Source organism: Corapipo altera, unplaced genomic scaffold (genome assembly GCF_003945725.1).
Source record: "Corapipo altera isolate COAL_440 unplaced genomic scaffold, ASM394572v1 79, whole genome shotgun sequence".
Classification (NCBI taxonomy): Eukaryota; Metazoa; Chordata; class Aves; order Passeriformes; family Pipridae; genus Corapipo; species Corapipo altera.
In genome coordinates this window covers 3,397,845-3,421,311 of record NW_020884927.1, presented here as the reverse complement: position 1 = coordinate 3,421,311, position 23,467 = coordinate 3,397,845, and the positions used below count along the sequence as shown (strand labels likewise).

At 54.8% G+C, this 23,467-nt stretch overlaps 1 protein-coding gene across 8 annotated transcripts in view; it reads left to right on the top strand.

Annotated features, from left to right (window-relative positions):
* The window catches only part of LOC113954309 (myomegalin-like), a 35,225-nt gene extending 11,767 nt beyond the window's left edge, over positions 1–23,458 (top strand). For 4 of the 8 annotated variants that reach the window (XM_027658472.1, XM_027658475.1, XM_027658468.1 and 1 more), the window contains 37 exons: positions 3,296–3,415; positions 4,993–5,112; positions 5,374–5,466; positions 5,584–5,799; positions 6,330–6,488; positions 6,861–6,974; positions 7,430–7,567; positions 7,866–8,045; positions 8,294–8,488; positions 8,836–8,979; positions 10,002–10,080; positions 10,602–10,690; positions 10,874–10,990; positions 11,432–11,569; positions 11,887–11,999; positions 12,696–12,823; positions 16,131–16,222; positions 16,344–16,492; positions 16,596–16,911; positions 17,003–17,171; positions 17,304–17,420; positions 17,501–17,975; positions 18,198–18,433; positions 18,627–18,678; positions 18,959–19,176; positions 19,327–19,521; positions 20,069–20,290; positions 20,468–20,599; positions 20,729–20,848; positions 20,935–21,112; positions 21,188–21,312; positions 21,523–21,624; positions 21,805–21,992; positions 22,238–22,381; positions 22,459–22,597; positions 22,704–22,750; positions 22,850–23,458. In XM_027658472.1, coding sequence (XP_027514273.1) covers positions 3,296–3,415; positions 4,993–5,112; positions 5,374–5,466; positions 5,584–5,799; positions 6,330–6,488; positions 6,861–6,974; positions 7,430–7,567; positions 7,866–8,045; positions 8,294–8,488; positions 8,836–8,979; positions 10,002–10,080; positions 10,602–10,690; positions 10,874–10,990; positions 11,432–11,569; positions 11,887–11,999; positions 12,696–12,823; positions 16,131–16,222; positions 16,344–16,492; positions 16,596–16,911; positions 17,003–17,171; positions 17,304–17,420; positions 17,501–17,975; positions 18,198–18,433; positions 18,627–18,678; positions 18,959–19,176; positions 19,327–19,521; positions 20,069–20,290; positions 20,468–20,599; positions 20,729–20,848; positions 20,935–21,112; positions 21,188–21,312; positions 21,523–21,624; positions 21,805–21,992; positions 22,238–22,381; positions 22,459–22,597; positions 22,704–22,750; positions 22,850–22,984 — 5,694 coding nt within the window. In that variant the 3' untranslated portion in view covers positions 22,985–23,458. The remainder of the gene's footprint in view (positions 1–3,295; positions 3,416–4,992; positions 5,113–5,373; positions 5,467–5,583; positions 5,800–6,329; positions 6,489–6,860; positions 6,975–7,429; positions 7,568–7,865; positions 8,046–8,293; positions 8,489–8,835; positions 8,980–10,001; positions 10,081–10,601; positions 10,691–10,873; positions 10,991–11,431; positions 11,570–11,886; positions 12,000–12,695; positions 12,824–16,130; positions 16,223–16,343; positions 16,493–16,595; positions 16,912–17,002; positions 17,172–17,303; positions 17,421–17,500; positions 17,976–18,197; positions 18,434–18,626; positions 18,679–18,958; positions 19,177–19,326; positions 19,522–20,068; positions 20,291–20,467; positions 20,600–20,728; positions 20,849–20,934; positions 21,113–21,187; positions 21,313–21,522; positions 21,625–21,804; positions 21,993–22,237; positions 22,382–22,458; positions 22,598–22,703; positions 22,751–22,849) is intronic. The other 4 variants (XM_027658476.1, XM_027658469.1, XM_027658471.1 and 1 more) reach the window with 3 other exon arrangements.
* The last annotated feature ends 9 nt before the right edge of the window (positions 23,459–23,467 follow it).

The following is a 23,467-nucleotide window of genomic DNA, read 5'->3' as shown; positions in this document are numbered from 1 at the left end:
TCCCCATCAGTCCTCCCTGACAATGCAGCCTGCTAGATAGGTCTAAGCTCTTTGTCATTTTCCTGCTGAGAAAGCACCAACTTCACTTCAGCTTTCTCTTGGAGAAGTCGGTGTCCCTTTTTATCCGCAACCAGAGGGAATGTTTTAGGCTTCTGGGCATGTGTTTTCCAGCAGATGTGTTTTCTTTGTGCCTGAGTAATGGCTGAGTGTGAGGAACGCCTGCCTTCAGCCCTGCCTCTGCAGGTCAGGCCTCCGACCTGCCTGACTTGCAGATCCGCCCAGGCATCAGTGGCGTGTGCCCTGAGGGACAGGTGTTTTCCTTGCAGGTGGATTTGTGCCAGAGGATGACTTTAGGGTTGGTATTCCAGATAATTGGTTTATTTTCTGATCCTTTGAAAAGATTCATCAATTAGCGGTAGGTGTTGCTGAGAGGCGGCAAAAGCTCCTGCTTTTGGGTTGCTGTTATCTGCTGTCACGGCAATCCTAGCTCCAGGTTGCCTCCGTTTTACTGGCTTTAATGAAATCTGCATTAGTGTGCAGTCGAAAAGCTGAACTTGTAACTTCTTTACCACTGTCCTTAATGAATAGAAGGCCTCCGTCAGCTTCAATTCAGGAATATCCATGTCAGCCTAATTGCATGCCCATTAGCAGCCTAATGCTGTAGGTAGCCTGGGGGATTAGAAAAGTGGTCGTTTATTACTATGGCAACTGTGGCAGTGCTGAATTGCTCTTCCTGTTTAGTCGGGCGCTGCTTGCTGCCCCATCGGCTCGGGCGTTTCCGCGAGCTGTGTGCTTTTCCATAAAAGCCTGCTCCAGAAACGATGTAGAGAGGAATGTAGGAACGCTAATTTTTATCTGCAGCACAAAGGCATCGCGCTGGCAGCCAGGGGCTGAGGGTGTGAACCAGGGCATCGATTCTGCTGATTTTCACTGCATGGGATGTGTTTGCAGCGTATAAATGGGCTTTCTCTGAACAGAGAACGTGGCAGAGTCAACGTGTCGTGTTTACAGCTTGGCTTTGTGTCACACATGCCCATCCTCGTCTGGGAACTGCATTTGAGGAGTTTCTCCAGCCTCTGCCATCTGACCGTCCCTACCAGGAATTCATCCTGCAGGATTTTTTACTGCCTGTTTCTGGCCGTGACAGCAGCAGGTCTTCGGCACGGATTCTGGCTGAAGGGGCAAGGGCTTAACCTTCGGATGGCTTTAACAGCAAAAATGGGAAGGCAGATGCAGCTAGTAGGCTCAATAGTTCTTGTACAAATTGTTTTTCTTTCTCTTTGTAAAAGCAATACTCTTTCTAAAAGTCGGGTTCTGCTGTCCAGCGATTCCTGTGCATAAATGCAAAAGGAATATCCAGGACATAGAGGACCACAGTTCTTTCTATGGGAAACTGCAGTTCTTTAACTTTACCGAGCAGTCTGGTGTCGGGGCGTGTGACCTTGTAGGTACTGTCTTGGGCGTTTTCTTGAACCAGCAATTCCTTCCTTTCCCCACCACAGCCCCAGGAAAGTGCCACCAAACGGCGCCTTTGTCAGACGCTCCCGCAGCTGCCCGCGGTGCCGTCCTGGCAGCGAGGGAGGCAGTGCCCTGCTGCCAGCCAGTCCCTTACCCGCTGTTCTGGGCAGATCTGAGCTTGGCAGGCTTGGATAATGCCGTGATTATTACTTTTTAAAGAAGCGTTCTGTCTGGGTCAGCGTGTGCTGGCATTGCTGCGGCTGTGCTGGTTGTTAGTAAGATGCTGCTGGGGAGCTCTGCTCCTGACATGGCTGCAGGGAAGCACGAGGGAAGCAGCTTGGGCTTTGGAACTTTGGACTCTGGAGCTGGCTCTGTCTTTCTCCCTTTGCCCTCTCTGCTCTTAACTCTTTCCAGGCTTTCTGCCTTCTTTTTTTTTTTTTCCTTTTTTTTCCCCTTTTTTTTTTTTCCGAATGTGCAAATTGTGAGGAAATGTGTGCTTTCCTTTTTTTTTCCTCTCTGTTTTCTTTTCATCAGCCTTATTTCAAAATAGGGGCTGTGTGACACAATCTGGCATCTCTCCCTGTCTGATCCAAAGCCTTCTGGCTGGGAAAATTTGAAATTACTTTTCCACGACTGTCTTAAGTTTTCACTAAAATCTTAACATCAGGGTAAAGCAAAGCAGTGTTTCTGCATGGAAGCTCCTGTGTGGGAGGGGCAGTGCAGAGACCTGGGGGAGCTTCCCTGCGCTGCCTGGCTTTCCCAGAGACAGCACATTGCTGTGGCTGCTGAAGATGAGGATTCACCCTGGCAGGGCTGATCAGAGCTGACTGCTCTCGTTGTGCTGCACTGCCTGGAGCTGGTGCTGCTTTGTGTGTGCTCCAAAAAGCCCTGCCAGGTTGCCATGGCCTCTACACTGCAAACCTGTGCTTACCAGGGCTCCCACTTACACCAGGCACCAGTACAGTCAGTGCTGTGTCACCGATGATATTCAGGAATACCGAAGGAGTCCTGTGAGGGCTGGGAAGGGAGGCTGGCATTGAGTGCTGCCCTAAGGAGTTAACTCACTGGGCGGGAGACAGAGAAATAGTAAGGAGGGATGACAAGGGATTAGTGTGTGCTCAGCCAGCCGGGTCTGGCAGGCCATGCATCACAAAGTAGGCTGTTTACATTCCCAATAAATGGGTATGTGTCATGAAAAAAAAAGGTCTCAGCTGTGGCACTGAATTTGCTTGAGGAGCTGTAGGGAATTGTACACAGTGTGGATGCTGGAGCATGTGGAGCTGTGAAGGAGAGACCAGAGTGGAGAGGGTTCACAGATGGGGATGGGGGGTGACTGCTAATCATGGCAGGAGGGGAACTGGTGGGAAGGATTGAAGGTTGTGGGCTTGATGAAGACACAGAAGCTTGGCAGAGCATGGGAAACAGTTTGGTGCTGGTTTTGAAGCTTTTTTAAACCAACAGGGCACATGGGAAGGAGAGGAGGTTTCAGGGATGTGGCTTGGGTGTGGGGTCGAGATCCATCGTCCGCCTGCAGTGGTCAGAGCCAAACAAGCTGCTGGGTTCCTGGTACAGGAGTGAGGAGAGACAGGGAGCCCAACCACAGCCTCGGGGCAGCAGGGCACTTCTGGCAGGTCAAGCAGAGAGCTGCCAGGTGCCAGCCTGCCACTCAGGTGAAGGGAGACACAGGCAGGAGAATGTCTCACAGACAGCTGGAAAAGCACAAGGGGGCATGCTTAACCCCTTGCTGCAAGGTGTATGAGGGCTGACAGCTGAATAGAAGAAGCCAGTACAAGAGTTGAGCCATTGTCTAGTTTTTAAATTATTTTTTCATTTTTAGAATTTGCAGGATGAACATCAGCAGCCAGCTCCAGGTGACCCTGCAGCAGGGGAGCACGTGTCCGATCTGCATGCTGCAGAGCTGCAGGGCAAAATCCAGCAGTCTGAAGCTGCCAACAAGGTATTTCTTCATGAGCAGCACATTCAGTGCTTAGTGAGTCTGGTGTGGTTAGCACTGGAGGGAGGGTGCCTCCTAGCCTGGCTGGAGGCAGCCACCTGCACCTCCCTTCCAGCAAGGATGTGTGCTGACGTGTGATTTTCAGTGCTTGTCTGTCAGCTTAAAATCACTTACTTTTTTTCTGCAGCTGGGCTGTGTAGGTTTTCCATATTTATTTTTGCAAATCATTGTTTTGGAAGAACTTTCCACTTGCCTGGTGAGCCTTCCAGGAACTGATGAAGCAGAGATGCACAGGGTTATTTCCCTACCTCTTGGATTTGCATGGCCTGAGCCTGATACAGGAAAGAAGGGGTGAAGGCTGCCTTCTTTTTTCAAGCAGTAAGGGAGATCAGCACAGAGGGGGTCCTGTTTTCATATCAATTTAAATACTTCCTTTTGAAAGAAACATGTGTCTGAGTTCTCTTGAGGCACATCAACTTTAACACGTGTTGGGAGGGGTGTATCTTCATAATTATGCTCTTGAACTCTAAGGTAAATTATACCCACTGGGAAAATGGGAGAAAAAAATCTGGATGGGATATTTTCTTAAATATGGGGACAGCCATAAGGTGTTGGAGCTCCCTGGACCTCAAAGGTCGATTGGAAATAGAGACACAAGGCCCAGTAAATGTAGTTGTGTTTAAACAGTTTAAGGGGAGTGTCTCTTAGAGAAGAGATAACAGGACAGGTGTGTAAACTAATGAGCAACAAGACGCAATTATGTGACAGCACCACCTTGGTGTTTACTGAGGCTTGAGTAAGTTGTTACAAGAGGGGTATCATCCAACATTAAGAATGCCAACAGGCAACATGTTTAGAAATGTTAACAAGCACTTGTGTAACTGCACGTGTTCTGTGTCATGAACGTTGTGGTGAAAGCAGCAAACTGTCCTGAAACTGTCGGAGTGGGTGGCAGTGTCCTTAGTGTGAGAATGTTAAAGGCAAGAGTTTCTCAGGTTGTAAACCAGTAATTTAGTGAGAGGTTCCCCTTTGCTTTGCAGCCGTGCTGTTGGCACCCTGGTTGGCACAACTGGCTAGGCTCTGTTGTGCTGAAGCCAGAACTTGATGCTAAATAAACTACTGATTTGATCAGTGAATGTGTAGCTTCTTCACGTTAATATTTTTCTTTCAGATTTTTGGGATGTTTTTGAGCTGAAGCAGCCCCTTTTTCTTTCAAGGGAAGAGAAATAAATGATAGAAATTGGGAAGGGTGCTGGGCAGCCTGAGCAAGACTTTGCTGGGGTATGTGGGATGCAGTATGATATGTGAACCTAAGCCTGAAACCTCCACCCTGCAGGTGAGGGCTGCTTTGGAGGGACCAGAACCACTGGATTAAGTCCTGTGGAGGCACTGAGGGCTTTGTGTTTACTCACCGATCTCCTCCCACCTCTAGCAGTGTTGACAAACTCTAGAGGGAGCCACGTTTACCTTGATCTGGTCAACACCAGGGCTGTATGGAGTAAGGGGTGGAGGGAGTCTTAAGGGTGTTTATAGAGAGTATTAGGCAGGATTAAACAAACCCAAGCTATTTCTGTCTTCAGTTGTTGCAGGAAAAGCTGAATGAACTGAATTTTGAATTAAAGTCTGTCCAAGAAACATCACAGAGGCAGGATCGTACAATCCAGAGTCTGAATGAGGCCCTGAAGAGCAAAGAGAATAAGGTAATATTTTTGGGTGGGCAAGGTGGTGCTCACTGAAAGAGGGCAGCATGCTGGCCCTGTAGGCAGTGGCTGAAAAGAAATGCTTAAGCCAGTGCTTGGCACCCTGGATCTCAGTAAATTATTTCTTGCCAAGCTCTTTCATGTAATGCTAACGTGTGTCGTAATCCAGGCTGGAGGGTTAGGGTTAACCTAATCTCCTTGGGGTGGGAGAGTTCATGCTTCGTTAGCCCATGACTGGGCTTCCTGTGCTCTGGCTCGTAGACAGAAGAGCTGTACCGTATCATCGAAGGGCAGAACGAGACCATGGCCAAGCTGCGGGACATGTTACACAGAAGCCGTCTGGGGCAGTTGCAGGTATGTCCCTGGAAAGCCCCAAAACACATCAGGTTTCATTCTGCAGGGATCCTGATTCTTAAATCCCTCATGTGAAGAGAATCTTTTGAGTTTCTCTGGTCCCTGTTTTTTTGCCAGGTGTCCGAGAGCCCACTGTCATCCCAGGAGCAGCAAATGTCACCTCTCGATCTTCAGAACACGCTTTTCTGCACCAAGCTGGAAGTGCAGAAACTGAAGAGAGCTCAGCGCCAGAAAGAGCATCAACTGGCTGAAGCCAGGAGAGCCACCCAGCTCCTGGAGACCACGGTGCATGAGGAAGAGCAGCAGAAAGAGGCAACCAGGAAGCACAACCAGGTATGACTTAACCTGGGTTTAAATAACTTAAGAAGCACTGATGTAGTCAGTACTCCCACTCTGTTCATCATTTCTGCCTAAGCCGGTCTGGGCACACTCGCCTAACCCCTTGTCACATGTGGGAGGGAGAATTCTCTAGCTTTCTTACCCTCATATCTGAGGATTTAGAATCAGCAAAGGCGCTTGATAAGTGTATATGTTGTCACTTGTATGTCTTTGGCTGGTGCAAATGTCCCATCTCTTTTTGCAATGTTACAAAGTTAATGTTCCCTGTTGTGCGGCTTAGCTGTGATTGACTAAAGCTCTGCCTGTGGCCAGAGCAAGGGGTTTAGATGGATGTGTACCCTGTAAAATGAGATAAATATAAACTTCATGATGTGGCAGTGTGTTTGGAGATGTGAAAGTTGTGGTATTGCAGAAGACTTTTGGCTGTGCTCACAGTCCTTGCTGCACTTGGCTTTCTCAAACTGGCCCGCTGTTTACAGGTGTGTTGAGGACTGAATTCCAAGATATGTGCTTTTTCCTCGCAGGAGCTGCGTGCTGTGGTACTACAGCTGCAGGCAGAGCTGCAGGACAAGGCTCAGCAGCTCCAGACTGTGGAGTGGGAGAAATGCCGTGAGCTGCAGGCCCAGGAGCAGAGAGTGCAGCGTTTGAGTCAGCAGCTGGCTCACAAGGAGCAGCTTCTGCAGGTGAGATGCAGAAAGATTAGAGTTGAGCGTAATTAACTGGGGCCTCTGCTCTTCCTTTGGTACTTGGCCATGCAAAAATCTGTCTATAGCTTTCATGCATGCCCTTTAAAGAAGGGAAGGAAAGAGAGGGTTTTGGGCTCCCTGGATGAGGAATAAAGCACAGGTATCCAAGTGCCTCAGCCCACAGCAATGCCTGCTGAGCCCTGACAGGTGCTAGTCAGCCAGCCCCAGCTGCTGGGACTCTACCACCCTTTGATGTGGAGAGTAAAGCAGGCATAGAGTAAGGAGATGATTATCTCTGATTCTCCTGTGCTGCCCTCAGGGGTGTTTCTATACTGACAGTTGTACTGGGGATGTGTGTGTGATCTCTAGGAATCAAGGGAGCTTCTGCAATGCCAGCGAAGCTTGGAAAAGAGCCCTGCAGCCGTGAATGCCATGTTGGAGAAGCTGCAGCAGCGAGTCAGCGACAGGGATGCTGCTCTGGAGGTGAGCACATATTGTAGGTGATGTCTTGGTTGTCCCTGAGGCTCACCCTTCGGGCCCTAGGGGTGACCATATCTTCTACATGCTCTTCATGGCTCAGCCTTCCAGAGGAGCCCTCTGGAAGGAAGAGCTGAGGTCCCCCACTCTTGTGTTCCGGATTAAGCTGTAAACTGCCCAGAGCGGGGCCTTCAGCTCTGCCATGTGCTCTGCATAGGCAGCAGGCCTTGCCTTCTGGCTTTGCCATGTGCCCTCAGCACAGGCCTTATGTGCAGGCCTTACCATGTTCCTGCAGGTCTAGGCCCAGCCCTTCCCCACATGCACACACACACACAGTGAGTTGGTTCCGACCCATTTAAAAAATTCAGTGAGATTTGGATCCAGGATCTCACACCCACACGGGGAGTGGTGGCTTCAGAGCCCTACTGCCCCATTCTAAGCAATCCCCCCCTCTCACACAGCGAGCAGTAGACGAGAAGTTCTGTGCCCTGGAGAAGAAGGAGCAAGAGCTGCAACAGCTCCGTCTCTCAATACGGGAGCGTGGAAGTGACCTGGAAAGACTGCGCAGTGTCCTCTCCAGCAATGAGGCCACCATTCATGTGAGTGCTTGTTCCTGGGTGTGCAGAGTCCAGCCTGGCTGTGGGGTGCTGCTAGACAGACCTTCCTGGGAACGCTCTGGTTGTTGCCGGGCAGAGCATCTGCAGGTGTTGGCCTTTCTCTGGCCCTGTGTGCAGGGCACATTCCTGGGTCAGTCCTGTTTCTGGGTGTAGAAGGCACCAGGAACAGATGGGTGAATCTGTGTGACTCTGCTAGCAGTTGAGACTGGTATTTCCAGTTCTGCTTAATTCAGGGTTAAGTCTGTGTCCCTGACTGAGCTGCTTCTGTTGTGGTCCTCAGAGCCTGGAGAGCCTCCTGAAAGCCAAAACCCTGGAACTGGAACAGGTCTCAGCAACCTGTCAGAACCTCCGCTGGCTCAAGGAGGAGATTGATGCCAAATCTTGCAGCAGGCAGAAGGAGCAGGAAGGGATCATCCAGCAGCTGCAAACCTGCCTGCATGACAGGAATAAGGAAGTGGAGGTAAGGCCTTAGCTTGGCTTCCTGAGTTTGTTGGTAGAGAGAGTGGTCCCAAACCAGAGCCTGCTGGCTGCCTGCCTCACCTGCAGCTGTGCACAGTGCTTTGGAAGCTGTCTGCTTTTGGCACCTGTACATACCTGTGCCTGCTGAGACACTGCTCTCTCAGCTACACCCAGGCAGAAGAGCTGTTTGTCCTTGAGGAACTTTCAATTGGATGGTAGCAATGTCTCTCCCTTTCTCCCCCTTGTCAGGAGCTTACAGCAACTCTGCTGTGCAAGCTGGGCCCAGGGCAGAGTGAGGTAGCAGAGGAGCTGTGCTTGCGTCTCCAGCACAAGGAGAAGATGCTGCAGGATCTCCTCAGCGACCGAAACCGTCAGACCATGGAGCATGATGCTGAAATCCGGGAGCTGCTGCAGGCCATGAGCACCAAAGAGCAGCAGAGCAGAGTGAGTTGTGTGCAGGGCCACAGTGGCAGGCTGGGGTGGGTGGCTCTGCCTCTTGTTAAGCAACGAGAAGCTCCCAGACGGGATGAGAGAAATGAAGGAGCTTGTTCCTCTGTAGATAGAGAGGCCAAGCCTTGCTGAGGCTGTCTGGTGAGTAGGATGGGAGGCTGCACTGGAGTGGCTGTGAGTGGCCAGGAGCAGTAGCTGCCAGGCTGGTTTGCAGAGCACTTTGAGTCTCAAGTGAGAGAGAAATATTGAGATGGTTTCCCTTAGTCTCTGAAGAAGAAGAGGGACAGGGATCCTACTCCTGGTCATGGCCCTTCCTTCCCCTATTTTTCCCTCTCAACCAGGTGGCTGCTGAGAAGATGGCACAGGCTTTGGCTGAAAGGAGCTGTGAGCTGCAACTGCTGCGCCAGCATGTGTTGGGGAAGGAGCCTTTTGGGACCCACTTGGCTGGTGCCGGGCTGTTGAAGCAGCACAAACAGCCCATACAAGTAAGAATCATGCTACTGCCTGTGGCCTCAGGGCTCCAGAGAGAACTGTTTGCCATAGAAAAATGGGAGAGAGAGGAGTACCACAGAAAATGATAGAAATGAAAGCAGGATTAGGGAAGAGACTTCCTATAGGAGAAAGAGATGAAACTGAGGGGCAGAAATGCTGCCTGGATGTTCTGATCTTGATTTCACCAGCCTGTGTCACTCAGTGTCTCTTTTTGTTTTGATCAGGCAGCATTTGGGTCCACAGGGCACATAAAAGTATGAAAGACATCCACCCTCTGACCTTTCAGCATTGACCCAGTCCTTCCTTGGGCTGGACTGCTTTGCTGTATTGTAATCTCCTCCCTGACATTGTCACATTCTGGAGGGGACAAGAGAGCTAATTTTAGGTCGTACTAATTCTTGGCAGAGCCTGCTGGCTGTTTGCTGTCTCTTCCACAATTGGAGTTGGTATTTTTAAAGCAGCTTTGCTAAAGCCCCCTTTGAGGCTGAACACAACTCCGAGGCTACATATGCCATGCTCCTACTTGAGCAGCTGTCAATGGTTTATTGGTGAGCTGACATGTTGAATGTTTTTAAGCAGCTGTAAACAGGTTTCTATTCCCAGGATCAGTGAGCTCTAAAGACTTCCAGGGATGTGTATATGGGCCAAGCTCCGTGTTTTCTTTCCTGCATGGTCCTTCTGGGCCACATCTTAGATGGAAATGTAGGTCTTTGTAGAGTCTCAGTTGAAGGATGGGTTGCTGCAGTTGCATGAAACCTGCTTAATCCTTACTATGAAGATACTCACTGCCAGCAACCTCCAGTGCCAAATAAAGCAAGGCCAATGCCCTGCTGCCCACACACGGCTTCTGGGTGCAATTCACTTCTCCCTGCTGCCTGGCAAGATCCCCTTCATTGGTTTCTCACATTTCAGAGGTGTCAAAAGAGCAGCCAGCAGCTTTGCTGCAGTCCTGGAGCTCTGGGGAAGCTGCACATTCCCCATAAAGGTGCAAACCTGCAGGCTTTTGTGTTTTCAGGAAATACTGGAAATAGCTTCTGGAGCTACAGCCATTGCCAGACCCCCACAGGGGGACAGCAGCTGCGAGGCTGAGGGAGGTGAGTGTGGTGACAACTTCTTTTGAGGTCCCCAAACATGACCGGGGCTTTCTGCTGTGGAGAAAACATGGTCACATGAAACTATGAAAGAGTAAAGAGCTTCGAACAAGAGTGAATATTGTGAAATAAAGCTGTGCCTCTCTTTAGGGTGATGTCTGAGGGTGGGAGTAGGGAAAAAGAGGCTGGTGTTGGATTTGAGGTGGGGTGCTTCTATTCAAGATCTGATGCTGTCCTGTGGAAGGGTTTTGACTTTGTTTCAGGCTGAGCTGAGACAAGTGTAACTGGTTTGGGTTTTGCCTTGGGACCAGGACACCTGAACTTTGTCTGGGGTAGAACAGCAGGCCTGGGATGTTGCTGTTGCTTTGGGCTGCTGTTCAAAGGTTAAGCAGAGAAGAAGGATATTTACTAAGGGACAATGGGGAGCACAAGCATTAGAGCCCTGTCTTTCCAAAGAGGGATTTTGTGTCATACTGGGGTTTGAACTGGCATGCAGTATCCCTGCAACCAAGCTGTCTTTGCAGTTACAATGTCAGCAGCAGAGCTGGAGAAGGATCTCGTTAATGCCAAAGAGGAGCTGGAGCTAATGGCGAAGAAGGAGAGGGAAAGCAGGGTGAGCTTATGATGAAACCTGTGCTTGATCTCCCTTGCTTACAGGAGACCTTTGGGCTGCCCCTCACTTAAGGTTTTGGACCCCACTATTGTGAGGATACCTCCAGTGAGAGAAATGGGGCAGCAGCTTGCAGAGGGGTGTTGGCTCTCTGAAGTCTCTCACGGGCTTCTCTTCCCTCTGTAGCGGGAGCTCACTGCTCTGCAGTCTGTTGTGGCCACGCAGGAGGAAGAGCTGCAGGTGCAGGCCTCAGATATAGAGTCCCTGACCAGAACCATCCAGATCAAAGAGGACCTCATCAAGGTGAGATACTGCACCGTGGTGGATCAGTTCCACCTGCAAAGGCTGCAGAGGAGTCTCTTCTTTCCCCAGTCCTCAGAACAGCATGGCTGGCTGGCTGTGGATTGTTTACCTAAAGCTCTCTGTGGTAATTTGGCCAGAAGGTAAAGGCCACAAACCCCTGGAGTGTTGTCACTTGGCTTTTTACTCCTTGTGTACCAAACACCCTCCTTCGAGAGCCCTTTAATCAGAGTACATGGTGTCCCTTCTCAGTTCTTGCTGCAGGCTGTGGTCTGTGCCTAATCCACTGTGGGTGCTCTGGCATTTTTTTTCTTAGGAGACCTGGATCTTTCCAAACATTTGAAACTTTTGGCAGTTGCATTCCAGGGAGGTTTATGAAGGTCCAGCTGTCCTTGTTATTGATCCCTTCTTCACTTAGCTCTCCTGCTGCTTGTTGATTTTCAGGATCTGCAGATGCAGCTGGTGGATCCTGAAGAAATTCCAGCCATGGAAAGGCTGACACAAGAAGTGCTGGTGCTTCGGGAGAAGGTGGCCATGGCAGAATCACAAGGACAGGAGGCTGCTGGAAACAGAAGGCAGCAGGTAGTGTGCCATGTGGGGCAAGCTTGGATGTGTTTATATATCCGCTGGTACTCAGTTGTGAGGCTTTGTTTTCAGCCTCTTGATGTGCCAAGATGTGCTTGTTCTTGGAAGCTGGCTGTGTGTGATGGAGAGAATTGGTTCCCTTTAGCACTTGTCCAAAGGGCAGAGTCTTCTGGGAGTCCAGGGATGGCAGGGATCAATTTGGACACGAGCAAGAGAGGAAGGGGGAAGCCTCAGTTTCTCAGGGATGGCCAAATGTCTCCTTTGATTTCTGTCTGGTTTGTAAATGCTGCGTGTTGTCTCTTCTCTCCAACCAGTTGCTACTGATGCTGGAAGGGCTGATGGCTGAGAGGAATCGGTTAAATGAGGCTCTCCAGGCAGAGAGGCAGCTCTATGGCAGCCTGGTGAAGTTTCACACACACCCAGACAGGTAAGTGAGGCTGCCTTGGCTCTGTGCTGCCCTTCACTGCCAGGACAGGCATGGGTGGTCCAATGGGGCAATCCCTGAAGCCGTGATTGTTCTGCAAGTCTGAGAGCCTTCAGTGGGGAAAGAGGGAGTTGAGGCAAAAGATCAGCCCAATGTTTTTTTGGAAGTTGAAGTTTTAGGCTTCTTCCCTTCAAGAGACTGTGGTGGCCAGCTTTAAATGCTCCCTAAACTCCCCCCCATTGCCATGGGATTTCCATCTCTGTTCCCTGACTTATCCCTTCCCAGCTCAGTTTCCCACCCACACTTGGCCACCTTTCAGAGACTTCTGTCAAATTCCCAACCAGCTGTTGGGTTGATAAGGATCTATCTAGGTGCTTATCCAGGCGATTGTCTGTCCCCTGCAGTAATCCCATGCCCTTCATGAGGCTGCAGCCTCTGGGATATTTGAGCTACCTGATAGCAAGAGAGCACATAAGTGGAGTGCTTGGGTTAGCACTGAAGAACAGCTGTGACTCTGAGTCCCCTAGCATGGGCTGGAGCCTTTTTTGGGGATGGCTGTGCTCTGGGGAGGTTAGAGGTGAGGCGGGAGGTGGCTGAGCTGCCTGGAGTCAATGTCAGTGTCGATGGAGGGGCCGGTTTGGTGTGTGCTTGCTGCAGCCTGTCTAACCCTCTTCTGTTCTGTGCGGCGTGTCCGCTTAGCGCTGCGAGAGACCACGCTCTGCAGGTGGAGCTGGAAGGGGTCCACGAGCTCCGGGGACAGCTGGAAGAAGCTCTTGGAAGAAGCTTGGAGTGTTTGAGCAGGCTGGAGACACAGGGCGCCATAGGAGGTGGGGAACAGGAGCGTGTGAGAGTCCTACCCCAGCATGCCTTCTGAGCACTGGCGCTCACCCGCCTGCCACGGAAACGGTTCACTAACCGAGCGAGCCTGTCTCACTGACTCTGGGAGGGTTGCTTTGGTTCTTAGTAATGGTACAGTAGAACTGGTGCAGGGCTTTTTTTGTTTTATTTTTGAGCTGCTTCGGAAACGGCGATCAGTGCAATCCACCCGTGTCTCGTGTACGTTCCTGTCTGACCTACCCTGGTGGCCACTGATGTATTTGCACATTCAAATCATTCCATTTTAGTTGATTTCCCTCTATCTCCCTTCTCCTCCCACCTCCATGGGCCAAATAAAGATTCCCTATCTCTGAAGGAAACACCAGATGTTTTCTATCATCTCCCAAGTGCATGAGTGTGAGTTTTTGTATTCCCTTACCATTTTCTTAACCCAGTGACATCCACCTCTTGGGTTGATGGTGGTTGGCCCAAAGGGAGACAGTGTATATGGAAAAGTGGGTTCCAGAGACAGAGAATTCAAGACCTGGTGACACTTGCCTGGGCCTCTTACACAAGACTTGAGTGTAGAACCAGCGATTCAGTTTATGCTTAAACCAAATCCTACTCCAGTATTGATGATTTTACTGATTTCTTTTTTTCCCTAATTGTCTCAGCCTAGCTCGTGAGTCTTCAAGGGAGAATTTCCTCCTCTTTTTGACAGATGGTGTGACTGAGACAGTGCCTGGGCTGGGTCTGCTCCCTCACTTGTACATCCACATCTTGTTTATAGGCTCCATGCACCCCTTGGGCTATTGGACAGGACCCTATTCCTGCGTTGCTGGGGGCTGCCTCACTTGGCACCACTGCATACCTTTTCCAGGGTCTCTTTCAGCTCCTCCAGGAGAGTGGGGGCTGGCAGGAGAGCTGAAAAACAGCAGCAACAGCTTCCCAATGATCAGTGCTTCCCACACACAGCAGGCTATGGATCTCTTGTCCCGTAATCACTTCCCAAAGTGGCAGGAGCAAATTTTGCACCTCTGAGCATCTGTTTCTGCTTGCTGGGGAGGCTGAAGTGGGAGCAAGCAGAGTAGAAAAGCTCCCTCTCGCTGTGCTGCGCACCCGGACCTGTGACTGCCCTGCTGCGTGGCTGCTTGTGGCTGCTTCACAGGGCACCAGCTCTCCCAGCAGGTCAGGACTGCCCCTCTGGGTCAGCACTCGGCTGTGTGGTGACCTCAGTGGTTCCCATATGGCCAGAAGGGGCACAGCTGGAGGCTTCTGGGCAGCTCTGGGTTTGGTTAGCTTTTTCGTTCTTCTGTTTCATCTCATTCCCTTCTTCTCACTTCTCTGTGTAGCACCATCTTCTCTTTATCCTTCTGCTTCTCGCTTTGTAGGAGCCTTTGTGTCCCTGTCCTTACCTTTCTGCCTTCCCTCCTCCATCCTGGAACTGATGCCGAGCTGGCCTCCTGTCAGCAGTTCTTTGTGCTGTCTCATAGCAATTCGTGGAGGTCTCTCCTTCCTCTCTCAACTTTCCTGTGGACCTTGCTTCTCTTCCCTTGTTCCCAGCAGTGTGAAGGCTCCCATGCAGCTGGTGCACCTGGGTGTCCCGTGCTTGTGGGCCATATGCAATTTGCAAGCCACGTAACTAATTCTCTGTGCCTTCAGGCTGGGGTAAAAGACAGAGAAGTCTGTGGAAAAGTAGTGCTGGGGTTGCATCTCTTGTCTCCTGTGCTGGTGGCACACAGAGAGCTGAGCAGCCTGGTGTACTCCTGCTGCCATGGAGGGTTCAAGCACTTGGTGAACAGCAGCCTGGGCACAGCTGCCCTGTGTATGCACTTCTCTGCTCCCCCAGTACCAGATTCCTCTTCTTCCCCTGGGGTTGGTTGGTTTATTTTTCCTTGAGATTTGTGCTCTCTTTTTCTCTCTGGTCCTGGAGTGCTGGGAGCTGTGTGGAGCTGTGGGTGAGGGTGAAAAGTGGGATGCTGTGCCCTGGCCTAAGAGCTTATTCTCCTATGTGCCCAGAGCAGCTGTGCTGGCTGTGTGCCACCCTGCTCTGCTTCTTCAGCCACAGTGACCCACCTTGAAGCCATGTGGCCCTCAGCCCCCCAGCAAAGGCTGCAGCTGATGGTCTGCATCCCCTTACCCTTCAGGCCCTGCAGGCACTGAACTATCCCCCTGCATGGTTTGGCACCTGGCTGAGGGGTTTTGCAACCTCGTGGCAGTTGCTTGTCATGAGTGCGTCTCCTGAGTGTGTCACCAGTGCTGCGGACGGTGCGCTGTGCAAACGCCTGCCCTGCTGCAAGGCATGCTCCTGGCTGGTCCTTAGCTATTCCTCCTGAGAGCCATGTGCTTCCTTGCTGGCTTCCCCTTCACCAGCGATGCTTGGCATCTCTCCTGCTGCGATTTCTCTGTGTTCAGCCTTGCCCAGGAGCTCCAGACCTAATGGCGATGGATTTGGCCACAGGCAAAGCAGCTGTCTCCCCTTCGGTGCAAAGGCAGCTGTGAGACCTGACCCTGCACAGCCCCCGGGGAAAGTCTGGGGCCCTGTCCAAGCACCTGTCTCCCTGGGAGGAAGAGGGATTGGGGGTATACCCATGTCCCAGCTGCCTAGGCAGGGGTTGCAAGCTCTCACCCAGGGTTTTGCATCAAAGGTCCAGGAGCAGAGCTGTGTGCAAGCAAGAAAAGCATGACCTCAGCTCAGCCCAAAGCCCCCAGGCACTGTGGTATGGGACACAAGTGTCCCTTTACCTCTGCAAAACCAGTGCAGGGCTTTGAAAGAGCCCAAGGCCATGCCTGACAGCAGGGCTTGGGCAATGTGGGGAGAGTGGCTGATAGTACCTCCCAAGCTACCCCTGCCTGGGCAGTCAGTCGTGTTGCACACCCCCCACACCAGGCTGGGGCAGTGCCAACAAGGCTCCCTGACCAAACTCATGCCACTGCTGCTGCTGCTGTGTTGTGAAGTGGCTGCAGAGTGGGTGGTGTATGTGCACGTCTGTCAGGGTAGCAAGCACAGGGTGGTGAGAAGGCAGAGATGTGGATGGGGCAGATACCAGTGCTGGGGTGCTGTCCCCTCCCTCAGTGATGGGCCAGCACAGGATGCTGGGTTGGAACTCCAGCATGCAGAGAGGGGATGGAAGGGCACAGGGACAGTAGGGAAACCTCGGTCCTGCTGGAAGTGCCCCAGCATCAGGTGTGTATGAAGCAGTCACCAGCCCCGAGGCTGCCCACAGTGGCCATGGGCATCACCAGGGAGGAGAGGTCAGAGGCAGTGCTGCCAGTGCCACTCCTCTGAGTGCTTTGTTGTGCTGTGCTGTCCCCTAGGTCAGGCTGCAGGCACAGATGCCAACGCTGCCAGCACCAACTTCACCGATGGCATAAAGGAGGAGACAACCCGTGGCGTGGCAACCCAGCATGTGAGTCAGGGCAGCGCGACACTGGGAACTGGGGTGGCAGAATTGGGCATTGCACCACTGCCAAACTGTGTCCTAGCCCCTTTGGAAACGCCCCCATCACCCTCTGTCTTTGTCCCTTTAGAGCAGCCCCCGGGCCCTTAAGGAAAGTGGGAGCACCGAAAGGAGAACAGCACCCACCGTGCCAGAGCGGGAGCTGCGAGCTGAAGAGGAGCTGCGGGAGCTGAAGGCACAGCTGGAGGAAGCCGGCTTCTCTTCTGTCTCCCACATCAGGCAAGAACTCTGTGACTCTGGAGCCAGCGCGTGGGCAGTGGCTGGAGGGGACACCCTGCATCCCCAGCCACTGCCTGCCCTTCACAGTGCCTTGTGCCCCCAGGAAGGCGATGCTGAGCCTGTGCCTGGAAAATGCGGAGCTGAAGGAGCGGATGGGTGAAGCCACATCGCTGCTGGAGGGCGGGGAGCAGGAGGAGGCTGGGCTGGGCAGCCCCCTGGCCCCTGAAACCCGCAGGCTGCAGCGGAAGACCCGCAGTTCCCTCGGGGACCGGCCGGCCGGAGGCAGTGGGGATGGCCAGGGGGTCCCAGCAGAGAGGGGAACTGTGCCCACCAAACGCCCAGCACTGGAGGCACGATCCCAGGATGACATGCCCAAGAGACCCTGCCCTGGAAGCCTGGGTGGAGGGGATGGGAACCACGTAAGTGCACAGGGGACTAGAATGGGGATGAGGATAGAGATGGAGATGAGGGTGGAAACGGGGGTCTGATAGCTCATCTCCCATCTGGCAGGTGGAGGGTACCGTTCCCGGTGGGGGCTGGCCAGGGCTGGGCACAGAGCTGCATTCCCAGGTGGCACAGGGCCACAGGAAGTGCCAGGAGCTGCAGGACAAGCTCGCCGCCTCAGAGGCCACAGTGCGGGCACAAGCTGAGCAGCTGGAGAAGTACCACGTCCTGCTCCGTGAGTTAAAACCGTGGGTGGGACAGGGAGTCTGTGCCGAGCCTGGCATGCTCTGTGCACTGTGCTGTGCATGGGGCAGGGGTGGTGAATCCTGCCCGGGGAGGACTCTGAGCTGAATGGGCTGCCCAGCAGGTGAACCTCACACCCAGCAGCTCAGCAAGCAAGTGCAAGTGGACTTCCAGGACCTGGGCTATGAGACATGTGGGCGAAGTGAGACCGAGGCTGACCGGGATGAGACCACCAGCCCTGGTAAGGAGAGCCAGGGTTCCAGGGATCCCTTATGCTTTGCCTACCTGGCATGGAGAAATGACACACTGTGCCCTCTACAGAGTGTGAGGAGCCAGATGTGTTCAGCGAGCTCAGCCTGGGCGAGGAGCTGGGATCCCCATGCCAGCTAGGGGTGCCCAGAGCAGGCAAGACTGCCCAGAAAGTCATGGCCCTGGAGGATGTGGAGGCCCTGCACCAGCACATCCAGGACCTCAAGGCACAGCTGCTCAATGCCAACAAGGTGATCCAGAGCCTGCAGCGCCGTGCCCGCTCCATCTCTGTCACCAGCGGCTACACCTCGGGTGCTGAGCGGCCTCTACCAGGTCCCAAGGCCTTGGCCTCCCCAGCCCACAGCCTCACTGATGAGGATGAGGGCTGGCAGTCGGATGGCCATGGTACCCTCTGCCCGCCTGCCCTGCGGGCACACCGTGACCTGCAGAGCCTGGTGCACCGTGTCGCCCTCCTTGAGGCACAGTTGCCCTCAGCCAAGCCTGGAGGGGTTTTGCCCAAGGAGCTGCAGTCTGCCACTTGGCCAGGGTATGGTCCTGGGGACTGGGACTGGATGGGGGGGCTAAGGGGTTCCGCAGGAATTTCCCAAGGGTAGTGGCTCCCTGTTGCATGTTTTCCCTGCAGCCAGGTTCCTGGGGTGTTTGCATGGTGGGGTAGAGCCCCAGCAGTGGAGAGTGCACAGACTCCCTCCATGGCACTCTCAGGGAGTCTGACTGCCATGCCAATGCCCTGCCTGCCCATCTCTCCCAGGAAGTACAACTCGCTGATCCAGGCTCAGGCTCGGGAGCTCTCCCACCTGCGGCAGATGCTGCGGGAGGGCCGGGGCGTGAGCCGCAGCCTGGCCCAGCACCTGCGGGACGCCCTGCGGTCCTTCGAGGACCTGCTCCGTGGCACTGACATCGACTACTACCTGGGCCAGGGCTTTCGGGAGCAGCTGGCCCAGGGCAGGCAGCTGGCTGAGAGGCTCAGCGACAAGCTGGGCACCAGTAAGTACCTTTAGGGGGCCAGTGGGAATGGGTATTGTGGGTGCACAACAGGTGAGGAAGGGATGCTTTGATGGGTGAAGGGCTGTAGCCACTCAGACATCTTGTGCTGGGCTGTGCTGTCCTGCTCTGTTTGGGGCCTGGCATCCTTGGGCACGGAGTCACTGACTGGCTCTTCTCTGCCTTGGTTTTTCAGGAGATCGACAAGATGGGGAGGATAAAACTAGTCATGAACTCCTGGCACTGAGGTACCTGTTCCCAGGGAGGGTTCGTGGGACCTGCTTGGTGTGGGCACTCTGGGGTCTATCACTGCTCTTGGGGTGGGGGGCCCAGGATGCCCTCAATATCTCTGCTTCAGGTACAGGTCCTGGGGCTACCTCTGGGGTTGGGGACCCCTATGGGCACTCCATGTCTCCGAGCAGCCTTGCATCACAAGTGGGACATGCCATGTGGGGTGTCATGTAGGAAAGAGCTGTGGGATGGAGGTCACCCTGACCTGCCAGCCCAGGTGACAGGCTATCCCTGCAGGCTCAGCCGGAAGCTCCAGGAGAAGGAGAAGGTGATTGAGAGCCTGGAGGTGAAGCTGCAGGAGCGCTCTGAGTCCCCAGGTAGCAGCTGCCCACCCTCTGAGTCATCCCACTCTGCCACGAGCTCCTCCTTCATGTCTGAGGGGCTGGAGCCCTGCTCTGATGGGGATGCAGCCAGCGAGTGCAGTCAGTGCCATGAGGAGCCTGCCCAACTTACAGGTACTGCAGGGTGGCCAGGGGCCACAATCACCTCTGGACATGTGGACTTGGCGGCTTGGGGTGTGCCAGGGTCCCCAGTGCCCCCAGGGAGAAGGGATCTTTGCTAGGCTGAGCCATAGGCACGCTAACATCTCTCTCTCCTATCTCTAGGCCATCACTTGGACTCCTTGTCCAAACCTGTTAGTGCCCCCTTGCCTGCACTGGCCCCTGGGCTGTCCCCCTTCTTGTCTGGTGGGCCCACCCCTCCCATGGCCCCACCGCTCCTGGGCTGCTGTGGGACCTCTGTGTGCTCCCTGGCTGAGGCACAACAGGAACTGCAAGTGCTCCAGAGGCAACTGGGAGAAAGTGAGCACGCTGCCTCTGGCTTGGGTTTGGTCCTGCCTGCCCTGCATGCTGTGCTGTGCCTCATGCCCTCCCACCCTCTCTGACCTGCCTGTCCTGCCCTGGACCTTCTGCTTCTTGGGGCTATGGTTTTGAGGTTGGGTCCCATCTCTCTGGCTGATGGATGATGGGGACATGTAGCTCTTGTGCAGAGAGGTCTTGGTGGGTGGAATGGACACAGCTGGAGGCAACACTAGCCCTTGGTGTGGGCACTTGGGTATCCCAGGGCCTTTGGGAAAGGGTGGTTTAGCTAGTTGTTCTGTAGGAGTGGGGCTGAGACCCTCTACCTTGTGTCCCATAATCAGCAAGCTCTGGGAGAAACTCTGCTCTTCAGCAGGAGTGGGTTTGATCAGGGTGGGAGGTCAAGTGATGGGGGATCACTGTGGGGGGACACTGGGCTGCACTGTTGGGCAGAGTGAGAAGGGGGCAGAAAGCACATGATGGGAGTGTTGCCGCATTTTTCGTCCCTGCTCATTGTCCTTCTCCTCCCTGCTTTGCCCTGTGCGTGGAGGTGTGGCACTGCCTGTGGCACCAGCAAAGCCTACAGTCCCACTGGGTCCCTTTGGAGAGGGCAGCAAAGCCCCGGCATCGTTCTGCCAGCACGGTGCACTGCAGAACCTGGCTGAGCTCCCCGGGGCCACCTCAGCCCGTGTCCTCTGGGACGTACCCCCACCTGGCCAGACACCTTATGGGGCCCTGCCGTTGGGGTGCACCTCCAGCCAGAAGCTAACAGGTATGGTCCGTGTTGGAGACCACAGGGGCATCCTACACGCGTGTGGGGGAACAGGGAGGAGATCTGGCACCAGAATGACTGTGGGACATGACTCTGGCATGGGGCAGGATAGTGGGGATGGCATGAGGCAGATGGCACTGCCTTTCCTGCCCTGAGCCCTCTCCTTGGCCGTGGCAGGGGCAGACCTGCTGGAGGAACACTTGGTGGAGATCCGCAGCCTGCGCCAGCGCCTCGAGGAGTCCATCTGCACCAACGACCGGCTCCGGGAGCAGCTGGAACGCCGCCTGGCTTCCACCAGCAAGGCCAGCGGTACGGGGCTGCACCGGGCCGGGGCTGCCAGGGTCCCAGGCTCTGCACACCCTGTTGCATGGGGAGGGTGCTCACCCCGTGTACAGTGGGGCACTGGGGAGAACGACTCAGCACTGGTCCCCTCTGCAGGATTGCCCAGTGATGTCTATGCCCAGACACCGGAGCTGGGGCTGCAGCTGAGTGGGGAGAACCAGGCTCTGCGTGAGGAAAACCGGACCGTGCGGCTCCAGCGTGACCACCTCTCCCAAGGTAGGGCTGGGCCACCAGCATACTGGGTCTCAGTCCCAGAGGGCTGAGTGGGGTGGCAGTGACACCTCCACGGTCTCTGTCCGCAGAGCTGGTGCGGGTGCAGAAGGCACTCCTGTCTGCCTGCTCCCGGGTACGGGAGGCTGAAGCCGAGCTGGGCCAGAGGCGTGGGAAGCAGCGGAGGCTGGCAGAAGAGCTCACTGAGTGCCAAGAGAGTGTCCGGCAGCTCCGGGACGAGCGGCTCTCTCTGCAGGAGGACAACAACAGGTAAGGTTTGGGGCACTGTGACCTTGGGGCCACAGGACTGGCTGGGCACCAGTCTCACGTGTTACCCCTCTGCAGGCTGCAGCACTCAGTGACACTCCTGCAGCAGCAGAGTGAGGAGCAGCGCCTGCTCCTGCAGACCCTGCGTGCGGAGCTGCACGTCTACGAGAGCCTCCCTGTCCCCTCTGCCAAGACACGAACAGGTACAGGACCCATGCCCAGCCACCTCAGCCCTTGGTCTTGGGGTGCCTGGCCCCTCTGCAACCCTTGGGTGGTTCTAAACACCTCTCCTGTCATGGCAGCAGGTGGGACATGGTGGCCTTGCTGGCAGGCAGAGAGGGGGGGCAGGACCCCAGCAGCCCCTGGCACAGAGCCACAGATGTCCACAGGGGCTCAGGTGCTTCTTGTTCTAGGCTGCTTCCCGTCTCCTCCAGTGCGGGATGTTGGCACAAACTCAGCAGCTCCCCTCTTCTCCCCGCTGCCCTCTGACACGGTGGTGGTCCAGCGGATGGACGGTGGGTACCAGAGCCTGACCACACACAGGTCTTAGGAGCTGCTGAGACCTGACAAACTCATGGCAGCACTCTTGCTGAGCAAGACTGGAGAGCTCAGGGCAGAGCCAAGCCCATGGGATGGGATGGGGAGGACCACAAGGGGAGCAGGCAGGGTTCCTCACCTATCCTTGCTTGTTCCAGAGCCACAAGAGACAGACTCACTGGTGAGGAAGAGCGAGGGACCGATGGGGGCTCATGTTGTCGGCCGCCTGGACACATATCAAGCCCTGGAGCAGCACATCGTGGAGGGGAAGGCCCTGGCCCGTGAGCTGATGTGTCTCACTCGCCCGGCGCTTGGACTGCCCAACTGCCAGCTCGCAGGAAAGGAGGTAAAGTGTGGGCAGGACAGGGCTGGCAGCACCCAGGGGCCAGACCTTTGTGCACCATGTGTGACACATCTCCTGAGCCCAGAATCAGCCCTGAGGCCTGCAGGGCTGGCAGGAGGCATGGAGCCTCCAGCCTGGGGGCTGCTGCTGGCACTGCCCTGCCACATTGGGCTGGGCACGGCGAGTCCCCAGGTGTAGCAGGATGTGGGTGCCCCAGCAGCACCTGCTCCCGCACCCTTCTCCCACAGGCTCTGGGATGGGCAGGGACAGGGCAGGGGCACCTGTGGGGCAGTGCCAGCACCCTGCACAGCATCCTGGAAGAGTGTGTGTCTCTCCTCACTGCCTTCTGGAGCACCATGCTGCCTGTCAACCTCGCCCAGCACCAGGGCAAAGTGAGCAGGGGCTGGGGACTGGCAGGGCGGTGGGGCTGGGTGCTCACTGCTAATGACACTCCTCTCCGTGCTCCCAGGAGCAGGCACTACAGGGTGAGATTGCAGCGCTGCGGGCCCGGCTCTCTGAGAGGGAGGATGCTCTGCAGAGCACGGCCAAGCGGCTGCGCAGCACAGCACAGCTCAAGGACAGCATGGAGCACTTCATCGTCAGCCAGCGTACGTGGCCCCGGTGGCACAGCCAAGCTGGCCTGGTCCCCAAGTAGCTGGGGTGGTTCCACAGCACAAGGGCCTCACTGACCCCATCTCTCTGTCTCCCCTGCAGTGACCAGGACCCACAACGTGCTGCGCAAGGCCAGGACGAACCTGGAGGTGAGTTTGCCCTGGCAGCCAGTGTGGGTGCAGTAGTGTGTTGGGGGGGGGGCACATATTTTTGTTGTCTATCCGCAGCCTGTGTGTCCATGTCCCCAGGGCACAGCAACTCTCCCTCTTACTGCCATGTGTGGTCTCTTGCCAGGTGAAGGCCCAGCAGGCCCTGCCTGTTGCTTGAGCCTCAGGCAGGGCAGGGAGCGATGGCCCAGCATGGAACAGCCGGCTGGCTGCTGAGTCGTGCCATGCCAGAGGGCTGGAGCAGACTCTGTCCCTGCTACTCGGAGCGCTGGGGTGGACAGGGGTCTGGGGTGTGCTACACTATCATTGGGTTTGGGCTGCTGTGGTGGTTGCATGCCATTCACCAGCCTTTGCTTGGCATTGCAGCAGGAGCTGCTGGCTTGGACTTTGCCTGCCCCATGCTTCAGTGCTCGCCCCCTTCCACCCTTGGTGCTCAGTGGGGTGACAGAGCCCTCCGCACTGAGCACCCCTCGCCCTGGGACCTGGTCCCACCTGTAACCCTGCTGAGTACCCGTCCCTGCTCATGGATGTATGTATATGTATATAGACAGAGGTATCGGAACTGCGTTTTGGGGGCTTCCCAGGCATGTTGGGGCCCCAGCGCGGGAGGAAGATGTAAGAAATGCCATATTCTGTTCAGTGGCTGAAGAGTCCCCAATAAAGGTTACCTTTGGGTTGTGGTGTTTCTGGCACGCCCGT